Source organism: Magnolia sinica, chromosome 10 (assembly GCF_029962835.1).
Source record: "Magnolia sinica isolate HGM2019 chromosome 10, MsV1, whole genome shotgun sequence".
Lineage (NCBI taxonomy): Eukaryota > Viridiplantae > Streptophyta > Magnoliopsida > Magnoliales > Magnoliaceae > Magnolia > Magnolia sinica.
In genome coordinates, this window is record NC_080582.1 from 65,452,488 (window position 1) to 65,479,160 (window position 26,673).

General features: G+C 41.6%; 1 protein-coding gene across 1 annotated transcript; it reads left to right on the forward strand.

Moving 5' to 3' along the window:
* Positions 1-18,236: 18,236 nt before the first annotated feature.
* LOC131257516 (UDP-glycosyltransferase 73C12-like) lies at positions 18,237-19,723 on the forward strand. Its single transcript, XM_058258326.1, has one exon. It carries the CDS (start codon positions 18,237-18,239, stop codon positions 19,704-19,706), a length of 1,470 nt encoding a protein of 489 aa, XP_058114309.1. The 3' UTR covers positions 19,707-19,723.
* Positions 19,724-26,673: the final 6,950 nt, after the last annotated feature.

Consider the following 26,673-nt stretch of genomic DNA (forward strand, 5'->3'; position numbering starts at 1 on the left):
ATGGAGCCCATTGTGATGTGTATTAAGCCCTTGAGTAAGGCCCATGGTGTTGTATAGGGGTGCACATTTAACTGGTAGAACCGTGGAACCATGGTGTTGTATAGGGGTGCACATTTAACCAGTAGAACCGTGGAACCGGACTGGAACCATTGGATCGGTCCGGTTCTAAACAGCACCGGTTCTGGTTCTAAAATTACAAGAACCATTGGATACGGTTCGGTTCCGGTTTAGGGGCACGTAGAACCGAACCGATCTGTTGAACCGTGGATCTGAACCTTGGATCTAAACTATTGATCCAGAATCGTTCCATTTTTATTTTTTATACCTTGCTTCCTCGGCCCATTTACAGCCCTATTAATCCCATCGTTCATGTATGACTATCTCTGATGAGGCCCACCAGGCCAATAATATGTGAGATTTTTAGTGTGGTGATTCAAGTGTGGGAAAAGGAGTCACTTGAACACGTGTAGCCACTTCAGCATCTACTTTTCCCCATCATCCATGAGATACGTGTAGTCTCAAGGGTGTCAGGCTTAGTTTGGGCTAGACTCAGGCCTTATCCATCCATAATCATCACAGGCTAGGCCAGGTCGGTGTCAGATCTGGATTTTACATTGCATTATGGGCTCAGCCCATTCAAAACCCTACTGTAAACCAAGTCACAAGGCCATGGCCAGGCCCATATATATGTAGGAGTTAATGATTAGGCCCAAGCTCCACCATGTGGCAGGCCCAGATGTGCCCGTTAAAAGCTGAGATGTGAAAGGAAGACATGGCATACCAGATACATGTACTTGTCATGGCCCCATAACATGGTGATTTTGTGGAGTCTGCACACTAGATACATGTACTTAACGTGGCCCCATGACATGGTGATTTTTTTTTCACCTTTTCTTCTTTTGTTGAATTTTCTAAAAACCCACAACTGTGGAATCGATCTGGAACCAAACCGGTTTTCACGATCCGGTTCTGGTTTGTTCTAGTATGCTAACGGTCTAGTTCCGGTTCTAAAAATCCCAGAACCGTTAGGAACGGTTCGATTTCGGGTTTACCTCAGAACTGGACCGAACCGACCTGTGTGCACCCCTAGATATTAAGCCCTTGTGTGAGGCCATGGGTCCACTATATGTTAGGCTCTATGTGGGTCATTCCTTGGGAGCAATGTTGGTTAAATGTCTACATTGTCAAGGCTGATTGTTGATGCCAGTTATTGATACCGATTATGAGTATGAGACAGCACAGCATCATGATACATGCCCATACGCATCATCTGCATGTTTATTATGAGATGTGATTGACCATTACATATGTCATAATACAAATGGTTCATGGGACTCCCTAATAGGCGGAGTTTCCCCACATGAGCGCAGAGTATGCACAGGATTGATGCATGATTGAACTATGTGACTCATACATCTCACATTGTATGATTATGATTACCGTATGCCCTAGCGACATCAGGGTCGTAGCCTCCACAGGCATATCGTGGATGGCCAGATGGGACACCGAAAATCTGTTACTAGCATCAGACCACCATAGATGGCCCTAGGTGAAAATCCCTAAACCCTCTTGGTACCAGAGGATGCCCCAACGTCGAGACCGAGTAGATATATATATGAGCGCATGAGGGCTGTATACCAGTAGGTCATGTCTACCACTGTGTCATGGTCAGTTGGGAGGGGGTACGGCCTTACCCGCCTGAGGGAGTAGGCATAGCTAGGTTGAGTCTGACCAGCTCCTAAATGGGTCCGCTATCGACAAGTCAGGACGATATTGGTAGGCGGGTAGTGAAGTCTCTTTCACTTACCCAGTTGTATCGTGCACTTGATGGGGCGGCAAGCAGGCATAGAGTGTATTAGACCCCGGTGATGATCCCAGAAATGTACGGTATTATTATGTGGACTTATTGAGCAGGAGTTGCATACTCATTCATCCATTCACTACCACTCGGGCTGGTGGTGCGCAACTATTTATTACATGTACCTTCACAATGGGCAGGATTCAGTTGGAGCACGTGACTAACCTGAGATCAGGTGTTTACCACATTGAGTCTGACTATCCAAATTTAGGTATGGGACTGGTTTGGATAGAAGTCCCTTATGGTGGACCCCTTAGCCTGCGATACTACGTACTATCATCCCGACTTCACACTCCAGCTTGGTCATTTCATTTGCATCGCATATTACATTACATCCGCAGGCATATGACATTTTGGGTTGCTATGTTTATGCACTTATATGGTCTAGACGGACTTAGCAGGATTTACATATTGCATTATATCCTTGACATCTGATATTTAGCTCTCTATGACTCCTCATTTGCATAGCTGATCTGTATTACATACTCTATTATTGTATGATTTATAGACTTGCAGTATTTCCACTTACTCTGATATCATATAATTCATGATTTACCAATAATTCCGATATTGTATGATTAAGGCATTGTATTGAATACTTGGCACTTATCTTGTGCAAACACTTACACCACCCTCTAAGCTTTCTATAAGCTTATGCACGATAGATGCGTGCAGGTGGCTTTAGGTTGCAGCAGCGTCGAGCTTAATCATGCAGCTAACTTTTGGAGCTTTCATTTTCAATATATGAATTTCCCTTTCAACATTGTATTCAAATCTTTATATTAGTGGATATATGATGATAATGTTGCCTTTGTGATTTGGGTAAACTTGTGGTTATGCTTCTTATGAGATAAATGTACGTTTGAAAATCCTCCTTGTAGGATCCTAGGATTGAAATCTGGCGTATGCATGCTGGGAGACGATAATAGGGTACTATGGAGGCTGTCAGTACCGGATTTGGTGATTAGAAATTTTGTGAGCTCGGTTTCTGAGTTTGGGGGGTGACAATTACACATCATCTCTACGAACTGGCTTATCGATGAAGTTAATTCGTTATAGAAAAAGCTTATTATTCGCCATATTTTGTAACCATGATGTGGACAAGTGTAAGACCCGTATCCTAGATCGTTCTGTTCCGTAAACTTCTGCAATCCTCATTGTCGAATTTTGACAAACCGCGACCTATAATCAGTGTTTGCACGCGACCCTAAATCGTATACTATAGATTTGAGTCGACTCAACCTGAGACTTATACCCTAGCGAACGCGCCGTCGCCGCGGTTCCAGCGCCGCATCTCACGCGTCGATGCGATACCCAGGCCAAGAGTTATGGGCCCACGTTTATTTCGAAGAAACACTATGCATTTGTAAACCCAGTAGAATCTCTACAATCCATCAAATCCATCAAATCAATGTACAAGTCAATTACACATCCATCACTCACCCATCCATCTCTCAACCAGAGTCAACTCTCAAGTCAAGTACACCCATCACTCACACCCATTACTCACCTATCACACCCATCCATCTCCCTTACAATCTCTCTCTCTCTCTCTCTCTCTCTCTCTCTCTCTCTCTCTCTCTCTCTTCCTTACCCATTTTCCAAGCAAGCAAAGAGGAGAGACCGCCCTAGGCATTCTCAATGAGAGATGAGAACCAAGTGTGGCCCACTTTCTACCCCCAAAACCCTCATCTCAACCCTTCAACTTTCATCATCTACCATCAAAGAAGAAGCCAAGGAGTTTAGCTTGCCACGAATCCAAGAAGAAGAGTAAACATTGGGTGTTTTGTAGGTTTATATTACAATCTTTGTGATGAACCAAGTGGGGCCCACCAATTGATGGCATGAATCCTATTTGAGACACCCTTTGATGTAAGTTTTGTAACCTAGAGGGGCCCATAGTGGCAGGGTCCCTCCATCTCACCGATATCTCTCTCTCTCTCTCTCTCTCTCTCTCTCTCTCTCTCTCTCTCTCTCTCTCTCTCTCTCTCTCTCTTTTTCCATGAATGATGGCCCACCTTGATGGATGATCCACATTGTCCATCTTGTGGGCCACACCGCTATCCAAGTGGGCCCACCTTGCAGACGTCCAACACCGTCCAGCAGACCCGGACGAAGAGGAAAGCACAAATAACAACTTGATCCAACATGGGGCCCACCATCATGATGTGCTAAATCAACATGTGGGACCCACCAGTCTGGAAGAGGATTGGCTAGAGCATCACATGCAGCTACAGCTGCTGCTGCTGCTTTGACCTCAGCAGGTTCTATGGGTCCCACATGATGCATGTGAGATACCCACACCGTCCAATCTCTGGACGTGTGGACCACACCATGATGTATCTATTTCATCCACCGTCCAGACCCCTGGAGGGTGGGACCCTCTATGATGCATGTGTTGTATATCACACCGTCCATTCATGGACAGTGACAAATGGGAGCCCACCTTGAGGTATCTGTACATCCTCTCTGCCCGTCCGTTTTGAGGGCGTGGGACCCACCCCACACGTGTGACACATGTGAGGGTGGGCCATCCAGATATATGTGCTTTATATTCTAGCCATCCATCCAGCAGAGCTGGGACGATGGGGCCATTGCACTGATGTCAGTAAGTTCTGTGGGACCCACCTTAAATGTATATATTGCATTAGCACCGTCCATCTGGACAGTGCCATGTATGGCCCCACCTTGATGAACGTATCTTACATCCAACCGTCCAGCTGTTTGGGGACATGGACCCCACCTCTGATGCGTGTATTGTATATCCACTCTGCCCATCCATTGTCAGATGATGGGGCCCACCTTGTACGTATGACACGTGTGAGGTGGGGCCCACCTTGATGTATTTATTCTATATCCACTCTGTTCATCTATCCAAGCGGGTGGGGCCCACCTTGATATTTGTGTTTTATTTATACCGTCCATCTCTAGCTGTTGAAGCCCAAATGATATACGCGTTGTATTCCACACCATCCTCCAGCTGGTGGGCCACGCACATGGACCCACCTAGATGCATGTGATAGACAGTGGAAAGCCACCTAGCATGTGTTATCCACATGTGGGCACCACATGATATTTGTGTTTTATCTACACCGTCCACTGATTGGGACGATGGGCCCCACCGTGAGCTATGCATTACATCCAAACCGTCCATCTGGACGGTGGATCCCACGCAGCTATATAGTTGTTGTTTTGACGTCAACAACTTTTGTGGGTCCATCATGAGATGCATGTTATATCCCAACTGTCAGTCTGTAAGACATGAGACCCATCTGTAATGTATATGTTTTGCTTCACACCGTCCATCGGGCTGGACGTGGGCCCACCATGTTGTATGTATTTTATCTAGGCCGTCCATCCCCAGATGTGGACCCGCCATGATGCATTTTATCTACATCATCCAGATTTGTGGGACCCCACCTTTGATGTATGTTTTATATGCACACAATCTAGGCCATTGGCAAGCCCATTTCAATAGATATAAGGCCCACTATGTATGTGTGAGGCCCACCTGTTATGTGTGAAGCCCATTATGTTATGTAAGGCCCATTTGTTGTGTGTGAGGTCCACTATGTATGTGTGTAAGTGTGCGACTCGTCGTGATGTATGTATTAAATGTCCATCTTGTGAGGCCCATTGAGATTGTACATGAGGCCTTGCTGTGTGGCCCATTGTGATGTAATTGCAGCCCATGTAATGAGGCCCGTTGTGATGTATATTGGGCCTAAGTGATGAGGCCCATTGCGATGCATTTGAGGGCTAGGCGATGGGGCCCATTGTGATGTATATTAGGCCCGAGTGAGCGGCCATTGTGATGTATATTAGGACCATGTGAGAGGCCCATTGCGATGTATATGAGACCCATGAGATGCGTCCCATTGCGATGTATATGAGGCCCATGAGATGCAGCTCATTGCAATGTGTGAGGCCCATTATGTTATATGTGAACCCTTATGTGAGGCCATGGGCTCTACTATATGTTTGGCCCTATGAGGGCCACTCCTTGGGAGCAATGTTGGTTGAATCTCCACATTGATGGGCAATGATGGTTAAATGTCCATATTGTGACCTTTTTTTAGGCCTCGTTAGGCCCATTCTTGATAAGAGAAGGCCATCTAGGCCCATCCTTGATATGAGGAGAGTACATCATCATCATATAACATGTTTAGTATAGCTCCACGATCCATGCTTATGCGCATCATATGTATGCTTGATATGAGGAGTGATTGATCATAGCACATGCCATTATATAGATTATAATGGGGCTCCCTAAGAGACAGAGTTGCCCCACATGAGCATGCGGTACGCGTAGATTTGATGCATGACTGAATGATATAACTCATGCATCTCGCATTTTGTGATATGACCACCATACATCCTAACGACATTAGGGTTGTGGCTTCCACAGGCATGTCATGGATGGCCAGATGGGACACTGAAAATGTTTGGTTCGAGCATCTGTGCACGTTTGATGTCCATGGCTAAAAGTCCCTAAACCTTCATGGCTAGGAGACGCTCCAACGTCTAGACCGAGTGGAAATATATGAGCGCCCGAGTGCCAAATACTAGTAGACCACGTCTCCCACTGTGTCATGCTTGGTTGAAAGGGGGTGTGGCTTTAGTAAGGAGGCTGTAAGCTAGGCTGAGTATGACCAGCTCATAAATGGGTCTGCTATTAATGAGTTGGGTAGGTATTGACAGACTACTGGCTAGGTAGATAGTGAAGTCTTTTCCACTTACTGGTTGTGCGGCTAGGGAGGCGGCAGCCATTGTGGAGTGTACTAGACCCCAGTGATATCCCAGAGATGAGCTATACTGATATGTGGACTTACTAAGTAGGAGTTGCGTACTCAGCATTTGACTCATTCATTCATCCATTCACTATCCACTCAGGCTAGTGGTGCCCAATTAAGACATCGTGTGTACCTTCGCAGTGGCTAGGATTTTAGTTAGGGTGCGCGACCAGCCTGAGATCAGGAGTTTACCACATTGAGTCTGGCTATCCATATTTAGGTATGGACTGGCTTGGATAGAAGTCTCTTGTGATGGACCCCATAGTCTGCGATACTACGTACTATCATCCTGACTTCACACTCCAGCTTGGTCATTTCATTCGCATCGCATATTGTATTGCATCCCTAGCACATAGCATTTGGTTTATTATACTACTGTTTTGCATAACCTAGATACGGCTGACGGTATTTATGGACTCATTAGGATTTGCATATTGTATTGCATCCTCAGTATATGATATTTGGCTTGCTATGTCTCTGCATTGCATAACTGATCTACGTTGCTTCTTCAGTATATGATATTGGTTTATTATGTTCTTGCATCGCATAGCCTGGATAAGGCTGATGGTATTTATGAAATTACCGACATGTTTCCGCATTGCTCTGATATTACATACTTAGCACTTATCATGCACACACACTTACACCACCCTCTAACCTTTTTATAAGCTTATACACAATAGATGCATACAAGTGGTGTTAGGTCGCAACAACGTTGAGCTTGGAGCATGCAACTATCTTCTAGAGCTTAATTATGATATATGTATTTTCCTTTCAGCATTGTATTCAATTGTTTATATTAGTGGATATGTGATGATGATGTTGCCTTTGTGATTTGGGTAAAGATGTGGTTATGCTTCTTACGAGATAATAATACATTGAAAAATTCTCCTTATAGGATCCTAGGATCGAAATCTGGCTTATGGGCGCTGGGAGCTGAGAATGGGGAAATACGGAGGCTGTCAGTAACAGATTCGGCGATTGAGAATTTTGTGAGCCCGGTTTCTGAGTTTGAGGCGTGACAACAGAAATTTGTAAGATCCTTGAACCTTTCCCAGCATTGGAAAAAGGTCTCTTCCTCTTTTTAAGCGAAGTTCGTGATTGCCTTCCTTAAAGTGTTAGTTTTATGAAGCGGAAAAAACTTTTGAGAAATTCCTTGGTCATCTCGGCCCATGTGCCGATGGATCTTAGCTTTAAAGAGCGCATCCATGTCTTAGGATTTTCCTTTAATAAGAAAGGAAACAATTTGCATCGTATTGTGTCCTCAGACATGTTTGGAAAGTGTAATGTGATAACTATCTCATCAAACTCTTTAATGTGAAAGTATGGGCTTTCAGATTCTAGTCCTTGAAACTTATGAAGGAGTTATATCACTCCAGGTTTAACATCCACATTTCCTTCATTCAATGGGAATATCATCCAGAAAGGTGTATGTAATGACCTTGGAAATTTTGTGCGTATCTTTCCCTAAGTAGTTGTTTTTGGGGTAATTAGCGCTATACTTGATTGCTTGTGAAATTTGCATCAATCACTTTAAATTGTATCTGCATGACTCAAAACTTGTAGATTAGTTAACGCTATGTTACTCTGAAATCTGGGATTCATCGCTAAATCCAGTTGTTCTGGAGAATTTTTGGAAGTTCTGGATCGGACCTGGACCGCCCGTCGAAAGTCCGATGGCGATGATCTTAGGCTGTTGCGGTCACCATGTTGGGCTTGACCATCACCTCGAAAATCAAGTCCATATGATGTTCTGGGTCGATTTGATTGAGTCTGGAGCGAAGAGTGTGAGAACGGTTGGAAATTTATTAAGCTTTTATGAAATCTGAGTCGTGTCACTTGCGCGACGATTTTAAGTTATCTGACCGTTGGATTCTGACCCAATTTCACCCTCTGATTAGGGAAGGTGGCCCAGGCATGTCCTTGTGCTTGTGGACCTGATCGAGATTCTGTGACCGTTGAATTGAGTGTGGTCCGCCACGGCTGATCTGAAGAGCCGGTCGGTACAAAAACTCAACTTGACCTAGATCCATGGTCAGTGAGCTTAAGTCCGACCTTTCGTGGTATTTGGCCTACCAGAAGTGCTTCGTTGGATCGTAAGAGGCAGGTTTTAGTTATACCCTAAGTATACCTTGGCCCTGGGGTTATTTCATCAATTTGAGGCCTGTTTATAGTCCTTAAACCCTAGCTCTCTTTTCCATACGAATTTTCTCTAACCCTAGCTAAGAAAGAGAGTGGAAAAGAGAGAGAAAGTGAGAGAGAAGTTGGTGAATCATCTTGGATTCTTTCCTATTCTTCTTCATCCTTGAACCTTCACTTAGAATCGTTATTCTGACGGTTCTGAGTTCATCTTTGGGTAAGTTAACCTAACCCTAATCTGTGTTAGAGCTTAGAATAGTCTTGGTGTTGTTGTATCTCATTTCTTTTCTTGCCTTAGGTTATTCTGTCGCCGTTGACGAAGACATCTCGTCTGAAATCAGTTCGGTGTTCTTTTCTAGCTTAAGGTGCAGACTTTAAGCATATAGGTTATGGTTTTCAAGGCTTTCAATGCCAGTGAATGATTTATTCTTGTTATGGATGAGATTTCACATGTCAAATGTTGTGTTTACTTTGCGTTCCTGATATGCATGTGTTATATTGAGATTTGTGTATCTATGTGTATGTATAAAGTACCGTATACGTATACTTGTGTTTGCCATGATTATTTGTCATGTATGTATGCTAGATGTATGTATGACAACTCCTTGGTAAAAGGAATTGTCCAAATGTGTGTATTTCAACATACGTCATATATGTTGTATTATGTATTCTAAGTGTTTGTAGAAATGTCTAAATGATCTAAAGTGTGATAGTTGAACCTAGTATGGGTGTTGAGAAGCGATTCTCAACTCTCCCACTAGTGTATATGTTTTCCTTTATGCAAGTTATATTCCTTGTTATTTAATTTCAAGTCTTACTTATGCTTACATTTATGTTAAGTTGATATTCTTCAAATGCTTATGTACCATGATTTGAGTTGTTGTTCATTTACTGTTCTACATTCAATACGAATATCTGTTGTAGTGTAATGTGTGTGGGACTATGCATTAGTCCAGGAAATCGGTAATCGACTTTAAGATCGTGGCTGAGGTTGCTTTCGCCACGTAGGACGTATTAGACGAACCCGAGCCGTATTAGACTTGGCGGCAGTGGTTTGGCCACGCGGAGTGTTTGCGCACTCTATGTCGTTCAACCCAACGTGCGCTCGTGCTAGTCGAGTTCGTCAAGTAACCCTATTGTCTGATGTATGTTCACCATGTATGGACGCTACTGCTTGAATCTAGGGTACCGAACTTACCAGTGAAATCCTATTAACCATGGTACCTTAATCCGCTAAGACTCATGAGCCGGACATGGTGGTATGGGACACCGTGGTCGAGCTGTCGGCCTACGCTGGGGTGACGAGCCTCCCCGTAGTGACCAGTGAGCAACTAAACTCGTGAGCCGATTATGGTGGTATGGGACACTATATTCATGCTGTCGGCCTACATTGATTGGTGACGAGCCCTTTGTAGTGACCTCAAGCATACCTGGATACCGCATTGAGGTGACGAGCCGAACTGTGGTAATAAAGGTGTGATAGGCGTGCATTGATTGGTGACGAGCCCTTTGCTACGACCTGAAAACATATGATCGTATGAGATGCCTAGGATTGATGACCCTAGAATGGATCACTGTTTGGATGGTGATATGAGGAAGGTATCTTAGCTTCCCAATCCTGCTGTATGAAAAGGACTAATAACAACTTGGTAATCATATCCATGCACCGCATTTGCATGTGCTTTGTAGATGTGGCGCACTTTGAGGTGGTGTCATGCGTAACGTAAGATGAAGACGCTGAGGGTGTAAGCGTGAGGGCACGCATCATTTTGCATACATCCTTGCATTAACAAGAGTACTTAGGACTTGTTTAATTGTTTTGCTTTATCATTACTGCTTGATTGAACTGATAACATGTTAACCAGTGCCTTATTGTTCCACTGAGTTAATCACTCACTCCCACGTTCTGGGGCGGTGTTAAACACCCACCAGACTCTGTCTTAGGTTCTGATGTTGCAGATGTTGATGCGACTTCTGAGGCAGAGCGGGAGATGAATGATGATGAGGCTGCTTTCTCTTATATGCAGTTTTCGGACGGGTTCTAGCAAGCCTTGTTCTGATGCGCGGGATTCTGGGATTATTTTGGGATTTAAATGATGTAACTTGATACTTGTAATTTTGATAAGTAACACTTTCATTACAACCTGGTTTGTGTATGTACTTCAGGGATTTGCACTTGTACACATATATTTCTATAATTCTTCCGCTTGCTTTCTTCACTTATCCCTGAATTATATCTGCGTTTTGGCTTAATCTATTCCATGTTTTATGCACTAATACAGACAACATACATCCATCATTAAATATGTTGCATAAGTGATGTTTTGGAACTCGGGAGCTGAGTTATGCTCGACCCCCGAATTTCAGGGCGTTACAGTGTATTCACCCCCATTAATTGTAAATATTCTCGTAGAATACGAGGCAGGGGTGCATGATGCACCTCAATCTCATCTTTAACTTCCTCAACTAGATGTTGAGGTTGATTTGTAGCCATAACTTCAATTAATTCATAGGATCTCAAGTGGTGTCTAATCCGGTGATAGATATACAACTCTTCAACTAATCCTCCTTCACTAAATAGACGAAGAGTGTTGTCACGAACCCACTTGGGCATTAAACACTTGCAACCTTCAAATTTTAAATAATTAAAACCTAAGAAAAAGAAAACTAAAAACTACAACAATTAAGAAATCTAAAATTAAGATAGAGTTGGAGCAAAGTTACCAGATAAGAGTTGCTATGTTAGGATCCTACAAAACAGAAAACAATGTTAGTTTCTAAAAACATAAAATCCTAACCTAACTTTAATACTAATTAATTTTAGAAACACTAGCCGAAGTCTCCATCAACGGCACCAAAAACTTGTTCACAACCCCAAGTGCAGCGTCGCGATGTACTAATAACTTGGTGAGAGCGAGGTCGAATCCATAAGGACTAAATTGGTACGTATATTGAAAATAATTAGAAATATAACTAGAACAAGATCTAACTTAAAATCTAAAATAGTTGAAAGTAATTGTGAATAAATTATCAATAATCAAAAAATAACTAGAGCGTCAAGGATCCACTTGTAGCTATAAGGATAATACCTCACTTGATTTAATAAACATAATTGGATTCAGAATCCAATCTTACCTAATTGAAAGATGAAGCAATGAAAGCATAATCAGAACTTCTCATTGAATTGGTTCACACATGAAGGAGTATTGTGATGATTGGAAGAGAATTCATCCATCCACCATGCCCAGGAGATGATGGTGAATCATGGATTTTACAAATCTCACAATCTCAAAACAGAAAGAAGATATTCAAAGCTATCATAACATCTATTGTAATTTGAGTCACAATAAATCACAGAAAAATAAAAATATTCCTTAAATCAAACTAGAAATCAATGAAGTTCAACATAAAGAAAAATCGAAGCAAAATAAACATCCCAACACGCTACAAGCTTCACCTCTTAGCCCTATCTAAGAGGTTTAATTAACCATAGACATGATTAAGACTAAAACCCGTAAACAAAACATGAAAATTAAATTAAGAAAGAAGAAAAACTCTTGAGAGGCTGCTCCACCCTTTAGCTCTTGAGAGGCTGCTCCACCCTTTAACTCTACTCCTTTACCTCTTAGTCATCTATAGAAACCACCTCAAATTTACACACTCTATGTAATGTCTTTGATGTCATAAAACAGCCTTTGATGTCATCGAATATAGAAGTTGCTCCTTTTCGCAATGCATAATGCATTTTCGTATTGTGTAACACCTTTCATACTGCGCAACTCTTCATGTCATCGAACATACCTTCGATGTTATCGAACAGTCCTTCAATGTCATCGAAGGATATTTAAGTAATTGAAAAGGTGTCTAGAATGTTCGAGCGAGTTCCTCCGGAAATATCTAAAAATCTCGATGTTATCGAATGAGTCTTCGAGCAATCGAATTAGGGCTTCAATGTGATCAAGAAATGCATCTAACTTGTCCAGCAACCAAACTCGATTTTCATGTAATTCTCAATGTCATCAACCCATGTTCAATGTCATCGAACACTTGCTTCGATGTCATCACCGGTGGTCGATGTCATAGATAGTGAAGTTCAGATTCGATGAATTTCTGCACTTTACACTTTCGTAGGGTCTTAAAATCTTCAATCTTGGTTTCTTAAGATCCATCCCCTGCCTTGGTGATTCTTGAGCAACAAATACATACTTTTACTATTCTTTTCAATCTAAGCTCTCAAATTTACCTCGCAATACTAACATGTATAAAATATACTTATTAAGCATTATCGTGTTTATAAAACTAAGATATAAACAAGGGGAAATATGCAATAACACTCAACAATACTCGAAAGGTATGGCATGAAAAATTATGCTCTTAGACAATGGCCCATTGTTAAAGGTGATAAATTCGGTCCATTTTAGTGTCTTAAGAATGATTTGGAAAATAATCGAATGAAGCAATTTCCGTATGCATCAGTACTAGGGAGACTGGATATTGCCATTACAGTTGGAATATTGGGCAGGTATCTATCTTATCAAGGAATGCAACATTCAATAGTTGCAAAGAAGGTGTTACACCACCCGCAAAGAACAAAGGACTTCAAACTCACATATAGAAGATCTGGCCATTCAGAGTTGGTTGGATACTTAGACGCAGATTATACTGGTTGTGTTAATACTAAGAAGTCCACCTCAAGGTACATCTTTATGATGGTTGGTGGGGTTGTGTCTTAGAAAAGCGTAAAACAGTTAACCACAATCTCATCCACTATGGAAGCCGAATTCATTACTTGTCATGAGGCATCTAATCAAGCATTATGGTTACAACGTTTCTTCTCAAATTTGTGGATACTGGAGCACATCCTGAAACCATTAACAATGTTTTATGATAATTCAGATGTGATTTCCTTCTCTAGTAACAATAAGCATTCATCAAGGTCGAGTTATATCGACATCAAGTATCTATTTATAAAGGAAAGAGTTCAAAATCGTCAAGTGTGTGTGGAATTCATCGACACCAAGCAGATGATTGAGGATGTAACATCCCAAATTTTCACGGCTAGAGTTTATATTCATGCCTGAGAAAATCGGGTGTTAATAATGTATAAATTGGATGCTTTAAAAATCGTACCTTTAAAAAAAACATTCAGATACATTCATGAAAGTAACATTCACGAGAATAAAATTGACTGTATTGATTATTTCATCAAAGTAAAAGAATTCAATAAATAATCAAATGCCCTCTCAGTGGGAGCTTATTATATTTATCGAGTTTGCTGTGGAAGAATAAAACTAAATCATAAAATTATCTTCTTATTCTCTTAGTATAATCTTCCATAGGGAGATGGTCCTCTAGGTCTTCAATCTGTAAATCACATACATCATCTGTACAGTTGGAGAGGGTCAACGCCTTACTCATAATGATACTCATCCTTTAATATTAACAATAATTCAAGAGAGTTATAAAAGCAATGTAAAGGTTCTGATACGTCACATACTTCACTAATACGTAAGGTATTAGTATGCACAACCTATATATAATATATATATATTCATACCTAGAAAAGTGTGTGTAGTTCATCATATGTAGTTATCATTAAAATGTGAAATATAATTCACAGTAAACCCGACTTGACCCGCATCTCATAACTACGGATATTCGCTAGCATGTCCAATGCTATCGTAGATTTACGTGATCACTTTATGGTGGCACAACATATGAGTCAGATGAATTACGTAACATGATTTACTCATGGAGCGACTATTTGGGACATCCAATCCTGAAAGTAATGTACCACGCATTATGAATTACTTACATCGATTTGTACACCACTACCCAAAAACCCATGGAATTACACGACGACCAAGAAGGTTTCTACCCATAGCGCATTACGTCCATAATATAATATTTAAATCATCAATCATGATACCCTCAACACATCACTTACATCATTGCACAACTATTACGTTGTAACCCGAAAGAAATTTTATTTTGAAACATGTGGGGGAATATTGTATTTTGTTTTAAAATTTATATTAAAAAATCTTCTTGTATATAAGATAGGATTTTGCCTTAAGGCTTGAGCCCCATTCAAGGGGCATGAGAACGAACTGAATCCAAGTCCGTATTCGTGCCTGTGTGCACGTGGGCATGCGCGATGGGACAAGATGGGGCGTGGGTGCAAGTGCGGGTGTATATATGTATGGGTACTCATGGGACTTTATTTATACGAGCATATACTTGCACTTGCACTTACGCCTTTTCATTTTAAATCAGAGAGATGTGACCATTTGATTGGTCACACCTGTTGGGTTTAAACCCAACAGACCAAACCCTTTCGAAAGGGTGTTTAATGTACTACTTCAGAGTTTACATAAAGACTTCCGTTCCATTTTCAAAATATGAAAAATCTTTTCTCCTATTGTGAAAACTCTCACTGTTTTCTGGTTTACGAGTTTTGGTTGCTCAGTTAATTCAGCACTTTCGTGTTAAACTGCAAGTGGTTCGATCCCCCGTATAGTGAGTGCACCGTTGGGACCAAATTATGGTAATTGTATCCTGGAGGTCAATTGCTCTGGAAATCTGTTGCACTTGGGATGCTGTACAAGGGGATAAAATTCAATTTCAAGCCGAGTGACTCATGTCACGCCTCGACTTAACTCTATAAGTATTTTTTCTCTAATTTTATTTTCTTTCTTGTTCTCGATTTTAAATAACCTATTTGATTCAATCAAATATTCCAACAGTGAGTGCATCACCCAACCTTGTGATTTTTTTTTTATGTGTATTTTATTTTTAGATCTTTGCTCACTAACGAAACATGCATAACTGTGGAGTCATGCGCATCTGAATTTCAACTGTTTATTTTGAATAACTGTCTAGCATCAATCACACTCCGCAGAGTATTCAAGTCTTCCCCGTTGTTTTCATATATATTGACAATCACGATTGCCAACTCTCCAGGCCGTTGAACATGTGGCGTTTGATCACGTCCAAGTGTGTCATCCACTGGAGCACTGGATATGCTTCAATTTTAAAATAATGCATTAAAATGAGTCAGTAAAACCGATGGAGACAGCGTGGATAAAATACATAAATTATGATGGACTCCACGGTGTTTCCTTGGTATGCGGCCTTACATATCTTATTCACGCTGTCCATCGGTTTCATACCTCATTTTAAGGGAAGTGGATTGCGTTCTACCTCTGCCTGTCTCTAGATCCGAACAGGTAGTTTGGCAAGCAGACCCACTGTGATGTATTGGTTTATCCAAGCAGTCCTTCCCTCCTTTCGGATCATTTTAAACAATAAACATAAAATTGAGGCTGATCCAACACTCAAGTAGACCGCAATAAATAATAAGCTTAGGTTGCATGAAAATGATAAAGCATTAAATGTCAATTGCATTAAATGAAAGAGTCATTAGTGGTGTGGTCTACATGAACCTTGGATCTGTCTCATTTATGTGTCTATACCTTAAAATGATCTAAGAGGAGGAATGAACGGGGTGGATAAACCAATACATCACAGTGGGCCCACCCACAGAACTGCTGCCCATCCGTGGCTAAAGACAGGCGGGATAGAACGCAATCTGCATCCCATTTCAAGTCATGGACCTAAAATTGAATTATATCCAAAGAATAGATATACAACACAATAGGAAACAACGGGTACACCACCGTTGAAACCTTACTAGAGCTCACAGTGATGTTTATTTATCATCCAACATGTATTTACAGGATAACAAAAAAATTGACAAAATAAAGATACAAATATCAACTTTATATAAAAACTTATATTGGCTCAAGTAGTTTTGGACAGTAAACATTCAATTTACATGGTTTTCTGTGGTATGGTCCACTGTCTTATGTGGGATGGTCCACTTTAACTTTGAATATGCTTCATTTTTAGGATTACACCATTGAAGATAGCATAACGGTGTAATTAAAATGCATAAATTGTGGCAGTCATGGTAAAAGTTTACTTAATACCGTGCTGTACGGACGCGGATTGCCACCGTCAGGTTGAGCAGCGATACTTGCTACTTAAATGACGTCTCTAAGTTCTGTTGGCCCTACCATAATATATGTTTTATATCCGCACAGTCCATTCATTTTTAGAGATCATTTTAGGGCATCGGCGGCAGAATGAATCAATCAAAAGCTCAAGCGTACTCCACCACACAAAACAGTGGGGAGAGTGATGCCCACCATTAAAAACTTCTAACAGCCACGAAAGTTTTAGATAAGTTGATATTTGTAGTTTCCCTTATTTCATGTCTATGTTAGCTTATGAACAGGTTGGATCTCAAATAAACATCATGGCGGACCTTATGAAGGTGTCAACGGTGGGTACCACTCTCCCCATTGTTTTCTGTGGTGGGGTTCACTTCAGCTTTGGATCTACTTAATTATTTGCCTAATGCCCTCAAATCATCTAACCAAATGGATGGACGATACGGATACAACACATACATCATTGTGGGGCTCATGGAACCTGGTGACGTCACTTCACTAGCGACTCTCGCTACTCATCCTGTCAGTAGCTAATCTGTGCGCGTACTGTGCAGAGTTAATTACTCTCCATCCGGGAACGGATCGGCTACTCCCCTGCCACCAGCCTGGTGGCTGCTGGTCGGTGCTCTGTGGTCTCCACCATGATGTATGTGTTTCATCCATGCCGTTCATCCATTTTGAAAGATCATTTTAGTGCTTGATACCAAAAATTAGAAGGAATTAAATCTCAGATGGGCCACACCACTGGAAAAATAGTGACTGGATATCCACCATTAAAATCCTCCTACGGCCTACTGTACTGTTTTTTGACATCCATTTTGTTGATTAAATCATACAGACCTAGATGAGGAAAACCAAGGTTGTACAGACATAGATGAAGGGAAAAAACAAAGATCGGCTTGATCCAAAACTTTTATGGCCCTCGAAAAGTTTTTAATGGTCGATATTCAATAAACATTGTTTCGTGTAATGTGATACACTTGAGATTGGAATATATCTAATTTTAGGTCTCATACCATAAAATCATCTATAAAAACAAATGCACAGCGTAGATGAAGCCCACCGAGCACCGACGATCAGCCATTGGCTGGTGGCAGGGGGAGTAGCCAATCCGTTTCCCTGCATGGAATCCGCGTCCATACATATTTCGAGATCATTTATTACGTGGGACCAAAAGTGAAACAGATGGGAAGGCCATGTATGCCACATTACAGGAAACAGTAGTAAATATATGCCTAATGTGATGTGGATTGCGTCGTACTCCGCCATGACGTAAGTGCCCATGACGTGGACCAATAATAACGCACGGTATTGGAATCGTCCGCGCCTTCAGACGGCACTCAGCTCCTATATGTGCACCACACCGGACACTCCACCTTCAACTCAAAATTCAGCCATCTTTCTTTTGAATCCTTCTTCTCGAAACTCACCATGGCTTCACAAGAATCCCACCAGCTTCACTTCATCTTCATTCCTTTCCCTTGCCAAGGCCGCATGATTCCCATGTTCGACATGGCTCACTTGTTCGCAAGGCGTGGCGTGCTAGTTACCATCATCACCACAACCCTCAATGCTACTAGATTCAAGAACAGAATCGACCGTGCCATTGAATCCGGTCTCCGAATCCAGCTTGCCGAATTCCGCTTCCCATGTCAGGAAGCTGGTTTGCCAGACGGATGCGAGAACATGGACGTCATGGTTCCCGAATTGCTCACGAATTTCATCAACGCAATCAATTTGCTGCAGCAGCCAATAGAAAAGTATCTTCAAGAACAGCAACCGTGCCCGAGCTGCATTATTTCGGACTCTTCAGTCTTATGGACGGGCGAAACTGCTAGCAAGTTCGAGATACCGAGGATCTTTTTCCGTGGTATGTGCTGCTTCTCTCTCTTGTGCTTGCACAACACACACCATTACAAGTCTCACGAAAATGTTGCCTCTGAGTCGGAACCAGTCGCTGTACCAGGCTTGCCTCATCGAATTGAGATACCAAAATCCCAGCTGCGTCTTTCGACCCTAAAAAACCTTGATTTTCAAAAGTTACACAAGAGATCCATAGATGCCGATGCAAAATCTTACGGCGTGGTGGTGAACAGTTTTTCTGAATTGGAGAATGAATACCTTGAGTACTACCAAAAGGCTATGGGAAAGAAGGTATGGACCGTCGGACCTGTATCTCTCTGCAACAAGGAGATGTCGGATAAGGCCGCAAGAGGGAACAAAGCCTCTATCAATGAGAATGAATGCTTGAGTTGGCTAAATTCAAGAAAGCCCAAGTCCGTTGTTTATGTTTGTTTTGGAAGCCAATGCCGCCATTCTCCTTCGCAGTTGATACAGATTGGTTTGGGCTTGGAAGCTTCAAATCAACCATTTGTTCGGGTGATTAGAGACGTTGTAGAACCAGCTAAGGTAGAGGAATGGCTTTCTGAGGGATTTGAGGAGAGGATAAAGGAAAGGGGTCTTATAATCAGAGGATGGGCCCCACAGGTACTGATATTATCACACCCGGCAATTGGAGGGTTCTTGACGCACTGCGGTTGGAATTCAACATTGGAGAGCATCTGTGCGGGTGTTCCCGTCTTGGCATGGCCTCTGTTTGGAGAGCAGTTCCTCAATGAGAAGTATCTTGTGCAAGTTCTGAGAATTGGAGTCGATCTCGGCGTCTTCCTGGGTGCCAATAAATTTGAACGAGACGATAATGCGAATGTGTTGGTGAAGATGGAAACTGTTAAGAATGGTGTAGAGAGGTTGATGGATGAGGGAGATGAAGGAGAAGAGAGGAGAAAGAGAGCAAGAGAGTTTGGGAAGAAGGCAAGTAGGGCTATGGAAGAGGGCGGATCTTCTTACATCAACATGACACTTCTGATTGAAGATATCATGGACCAGGCTATCAAGAAGTAGCCCACTAAAGATTCCTACTTGGAGGGCCTTTAGAGAGGTGGAAATTGCAAGCGTGTGAAGGATTTTTTATTTTTTATTTTTTTAAAAAAAAAAAAGAAGAAGAAGAAGAAGAAGAAGAAGAAGTGCTTATTAATGACAAGTTTTTTAGATATTTACTCCATGCCTGTACTTTAGCGCTTGTGAATTATTTGGAATAGACGCTAAATAAAAACTATTATTTCCTTTTTATTTTTAATTTTATATTTGAGATTACGTGAATGGTTGGAATCCAAAGTGTGGAGATGAAAAAGGATAATAATTATTTTAATTTTAAAATCTTATTTGTTTTACATGTGGGGGCAATGAAATCAGCTACTTTTTATTTTTAATTTTATCTTCGAGATTACGTGAATGGTTGGAATCCAAAGTGTGAAGATGAAAAAAGATAATAATTTTTGTAATTTAAAAACTTATTTGTTGTACATGTGGGTGCAATGAAACCAGCCACAAAGCCAATTTTGTCTTCTGTAGTGGCTACGCAAAGTTTTGTAAATTGTTGTTTTTGATGACAAACGGGGTTTGATTCCACCCCCGTGGGAGAGTATTTCGTAAGTGCACACACGCCTCGAGTAAAGGTTTCCTGGTCAGGTTTTCTACTTAAAGGATTTCAGGTCAAGTTTTCCACCGGTCATATTTTTGCGCATGCGTTAGGGGTTTAACATACTTCACAAAAGTTTATGTGGGAGAAATGTTTGTAAACCCTTTAATATCTCTCATCACGAGGCTCATAACCTTGTGAGACCATTCCTACTCTTCAACTTTGGCATCAGCATGTTCATGGCAGATCAAATTGATAACTTCTAATCGCGAATATATTTTAGTACCTGTTTCGAATAAGAAACAAATGCATTCAATTTGGAAAATTATCTTATTCGCTTAATTATAAACAAAAGAAAATAAAGAAGATAATCATATCTTTTATTCATTCCAAGTTTTTTTACATCCTTTTTTCCTTTGATTCCAAAAACAGAATGTCCATGACTTGTAATAGAAAATAAACAAAGGCAAAACAAATAAAGGCATCATGCACTAAGACAATATGTGCTTGAAGCGTCGTATATTAAAGACTGTTGTGCATTGAACACTGCTGTGCGCTAAGTATTATTGTGCATTTGGGCTATTGTGCGCTCGGCAGCAGTGTTATGCGCCCGGCAGTGTTGTGCACCGCACAACACCCGTCTCGCACAATGAATGCGGACTCTACCTCTCTCTATTCTTGGAATCTTCTTCTTCTCCTTAATTGGTTGCTAATGACTCCTACTGAGGGGTTAGGGAGTATTTATGGTATTCTCACACATGTGAACATGCCACGCAGTCACTGTGCGGATTCCTTTGTGCGTGCTTCACTATGCGTATTCATTTGTGCGTGCTTCACTGTGCGGATTCCTTTATGCGTGCTTCATTGTGAGGATTCCTTTGTGTGGATTGACTCCTCTTGTCGCATAACATCCCCAGCGTACAATGAATTTCTTCGCATAATGGCTATCCACGCACGATGACCTTCTACGCACAATAGTGATCTGCGTACAATGACCTTCTGCGCTCAATAGTGATTTATGCACAATGAATATCTACTATCTTTCTCTCTTTTTATGTATCAACAGATGCTCCCTTGATCCTCCATTTTTTTATTTTATCTACAAACTAAACAATGTAGGATCAACATTTTAGTTTTTATAATGAAGTTTAACTTTCCTTTGTTGTGCGCATAATCATGAATTCTTTGGCACACAATGAATTGCACTCATTGGGTTGCGCTTAACATTTTTCGCACAACATCTTGCACACAACGCGCAAGAGCTTGCTTATAAATACAAGACTTATATCCTTTTCTTCCATTTCATCTTCCGCCAGCTTCACACTTTTTTGCTCGTAAAGCCATTCTTCGCACAAACAGCGTTGTGCGCCACATAACACCTATCCCGCACAACAGGACTTAGCGTGTGCTGCACAACAGGACTTAGTGTGCAACACTTCTCTGCACTCAATCAGAATTTAGCACCCAAGGACATGTAGCGCACAATGATCTTGTGTACAATGATCTGGCGCATAATCATTTTAGCACACAAAGTTTTACGCACACTAACTTATGCTTAAATGTAGATTTGGACTTTAAATTTATTCACCCTTTCTTCTCAGCAATCTTTTATACTTCTCTTTTAACTTAATGAACTTCCCTTCCTAATTTTAATTTGTTCACAAACTCCTATATAGATTCCTGATGGCTAGCTCAAAAAGACCTCTTGCCTCCCCAAATATTGTTGGGCCTTCTGACTCACAATCAGTCAAGACCCGTAGTTAGAAAAGACCCAAATCTACTGAAGGCTACTCTTCCTTTTTCAAAGAGCCAGCTCCTGTCATTATTAACTTTGCCGATCGTGTCCAACGCCTATTTGAACATATCCGTATGGCTGTACTGATAAAGGAGATAGAGGGACCCCTACTACCAGACAAGAATTTGATTGGGATGATTGGTTGAAATGCACAACCAATTTTCACACAGATGACACTTGTCCTTCTACTGCTGAAGCTTCTCCTGCACCGGCAATTTCGAAGCAAATAAGAGAAAAGAGTAAAGATAAAGCTTTTCAAGAAAAGATTCAAGAACACAATTGGAGGCGTTTCCAAAATGTCTGGAATTCAATCAAGTTAAATGCCGAGGGGATTAAATTTCGCAACCCTTATGAAGACGAGATTATTGCTCTCCCTTTGCAACTTCAGCACCACTGGTCCATACTTCAAAGCGAACCAACCGACTTTATGACACAGAACAGGCTCCTGTATGTGCCAAATTGGGTGATCAAAGAGCCACAAATCCTTAAAGGCTGTCTTACAGAAAAAGGCTTAACCCAAACGACTGGGCAATAAGATATATGCACTTCCTTACACCATGTTACAATCTTCATTCCTTATACTTCACTCATTTCTTCGAAACGATTCAACAACATTTTCGTAATCGCGACTCCTTGTGGGGTGAGGAAGAATTTAGGACGCGGGGGCTTTAGACTGATCGTCCGTATTACAGCGCATGGGCCAAAGCAATCTTGAAGAAGTATGAAAATATCCTCATTGCAACAAAGATATATCATGTCATAGAAGCCACCTCAGAGTTATTTCAAAAAGATACGATGATTTATAAGGGCTTTTTAAAGTACTGGTCTTCCACTACAAATTCCTTCCATCTTCCAGTCGGAAAAGTAAGCATTACCTTGTGGGATCTATATGGATGGCCTTCTTGCCTATTTCCGAATCTTTCCTTTATAAATACGTTCCCTCAGATGAGGAATTTTCATATGTTGCTCCAACAGAATACCTAAATTTATAGCATCAATAATCGAACTTTTTCGCGAAACGTCTTATTTTGCCAATGTCCATAAGATTTCCCCTCTTCAATGTCTCGCACATTTTTCCCGATACTTGATGTAAGTGTTTTAACATTTTTCTTACCTTTCAGACGATACTTACCTATAGTTATAAATTGCTCACTCCCTCTTTTTTCAGGTTTCCTGGCAGCCATTGTGACAAATTAGAAGCCAATCGCAAAAAGATAAGGGGCCCAGCCAAATTCATCACTGAAACTGAATTAGCCACTTTCTTGGCTTATTGGTTGAGCTTAGTCATGCTTCTTAGCTCAAAAAGCTCAGACTTTATTCGACTAACTTTATTCGTGGCGGCAGGCGCAATGGCGGAAGGTAGAAAAAGATATTCTTTGGCCCCTTCTGTCTTATGCTCGTTATATAGAGCTTTCGGTCATGTAGTGGTGCACTGCTCAAGTTCGGCACTAGGAATTACATTTTCTTTTAATACATGGCTCTATTTCTCTAGATGGCTTAACATTTATTTCCCTTGGACTTACAATGACCTAGAGAAGGCTTATGTCCATCCCAATCATCTTCCCCTGTGGCATTTTTTAAAGCGAAAGATGATAAAGAAGGGGTATGAATGGATAGTGGATAAAATTGACAACATAGAATCTATTACTTCTTCCCTTTTTACTTAGATTACCAAGCTGAAGACAGAGATGTTGAGGATAACAATAACTTGGAACCCATTGAGAGAACCTTCTTTCTTTGTATTCGTTCTTGTAGTCTTCCTATGTGAGAAGGAGTAGAGTTTTAGCAAGAACTATACTATCCGAGTCGAATTGCCAGACAATTTGGGTATGATCAAGCTATGCCCCAGGCAAGTGAGGAGGCCACATCGACAATGAGAAGCTATGGAGTCGGCCCTTACAATTGGGCTTTAATATGGAAACAGCTCTTAACAAGAAATTTTGGCTCTCGATTTCTTCTTCCATGGTACAATCATCGAGTGATAGCTTCATATTCCTGGATATGGTGGTGGGTGCATCATTACTACTTAGTGCGTAACTGTTTTTCGGTGGATCGGCCTATCTGGGTTCCTCTACGCTTGAGGAATTATAGGCCAGAGCAAGGGATTAAATATTTTTATGAGAAAGATCAGGCCGTCATTCCGGGACAACTTCATCGTAAAATTTCTGTAGAAGAACTCATTAGAGAAATAGAGCCTCCAAATACTCTTGAAGGATGGATTGCTTTTGGTTCTCCTTTGGATTTAATAAAACGGGAAGAAAGATTGGCCACTCCTCGCAATGAATTTAAAACTGCAGGCGGTATTCTGCCTTCCTCTACTCCTAAAGGAGGAGATCAGCCTACACACCCTGCTCCTGTCATTCCTCCTACTCCTACCACCTCTACAATTTCTCTTACTGTTAAACATACAATCACCACAGTTATCCCTATCGTGGATCTTGCAGCAACCACAGCAAGTCGTTGACTGAAATTTTTTTTTTATATATACATAGTAATACCTGAGCATGAAGATCCATGATCAAACTACCAAGCAACACTCTCCATCATAAGTCCCAATGGTTATAAGTATAATGCTTTACAAAAGATACGTAACGTCAACATTGTCAAATCGAAGAATAGATGCAATGCATCGAGAAAGCTAAGTCTTCTAAGCTACTCCAACCCTGAAAAAAATGGGAAATAAGAGGCTTAGGCAAAAAGCCTAGTGAGTACACACGTGTGTGCAGTGTCCTACATGCAGGCAAGATAAATATGCTACAAGGAAATCTTACCACTGCCATAACCATATTACATGCATCCGTAATCACATCATCATCATCATATTGTCATGCCATAATTATACAATATCAGAAATACTGACAAGTCCATGAGTCATACAATATCAGAGTACGCAATATAAATCAGCATGTAAATGAGGAGTTATAAAGAGCCAAATATCAGATGTCGAGGATGCAATGCAATATGTGGTGCGAATGAAATGACTATGCTGGAGTGAAGTCGGGATGGTAGTACGTAGTATCGCAGACTATGGGGTCTATCACAAGGGACTTCTATCCAAAATAGTCCCATACCTAATTTGGATAGTCAGACTCAATGTGGTAAACTCCTGATCTCAGGTTAGTCGCGCGCCCCAACCGAAATCCTGGCCATTGCGAAGGTACACACAACAAATAGCTGCGCACCACCAGCCCGAGTGAATAGTGAATGAATGAATGAATGAGTATGCAACTCCTGCTCAATAAGTCCACATATCAGTACAGTTCTCAATAATCATCAGGGTTTAGTACACTCCAAATGACACTGTTGCTCTCCTAGCCCCACAGTCCAAGTGAGCGTAAGAAACCTCACTATCCGCCTGGCCAATAGTCTGCCAATACCTATCCGGCACGTCGATAGCGGACCCATTCACGAGCTGGTCAAACTCAGCCTAGTAATGCCCCCTACCCTCGGGCGGGTAAGGCCACACCCCCTCCCAACCGACCACGATACAGTGGGAGACGCGGCCTCCTAGTATTCGGCACTCGAGCGCTCATGTATCCACTCGGTCTCGACATTGGGGCGTCTCCTGGCCTCGGAGGTTTAGGGATTTTCACCCAGGGACATCTATGGCGCCCGTATGCTAGAACCAAATATTTTCGGTGTCCCATCTGGCCATCCACGATATGCCTGTGGAGGCTACGGCCCTGATGTCGCTAGGGCACACAATGCAAGATGCATGAGTCATACGATACAGTCATGCATCAATCCTGCGCATACCGTGCACTCATGTGAGATAACCTCCGCCTATCAAGGAGTCTCATAACAATCTGTCCAACGAGATATGCAATGGTCAACCACATCTCATAACAAACATGCAGATGATGCGTATGGGCATGTATGATAATGCTGTGCTGTCACATACTCATAATCAGTATCAATAACCGGCCTCAACAATCGACTTCAACAATGTGGACATTTAACCAACAATGTCCCCAAGGAATGGCCCACATAAATATCAATACATACATCATGGTGAAATCACACCACATCGGTCCTCAGATACATCGCTTCGGGTCTCACACAAGGGCTGTACATTCATCGCATTGGGCCTCACTCATGGGCCGCATATACATCGAATTGGGCCGTATCATATGTGCACTACACATCGCAATGGGCATTGGCTCATGGGCCATGAATACACCACATCAGGCTTCACGACCCATGAGCTTCAAATACACAATAGGTGGGCCCTACACATGGGCCTCAAATACATCACAATGAGCCTCATCATATGAGCCAGAAATATATCTCAATGGGCCTTGCCCATAGGCCACAAATATATGGCTACACCAATTATGATAAGTCTCATACTACAACCACTTCACACGTCACATAGTTAATGGCTCATATTTGGTACTGCATAGTTAAGGGCCAAGAGCCACGTTTCATCGTACCATTTACGGTTTAGCGATCACAGCGTATAGAATCCAGGGCCTTAATAGCATTAGCTTGGGTAATATAACTCTACATCACATTCGGTTAGTGTACAACTTAGTTATATGTGATTCAAGTGGCGGTATCTATATCGATAAGCACAAACCTGCGTCATTGAATGG

Bases quoted from the DNA above. Each gene is read 5' to 3' on its own strand.
- LOC131257516 (XM_058258326.1), top strand. From the start codon at position 18,237: ATGGCTTCACAAGAATCCCACCAGCTTCACTTCATCTTCATTCCTTTC.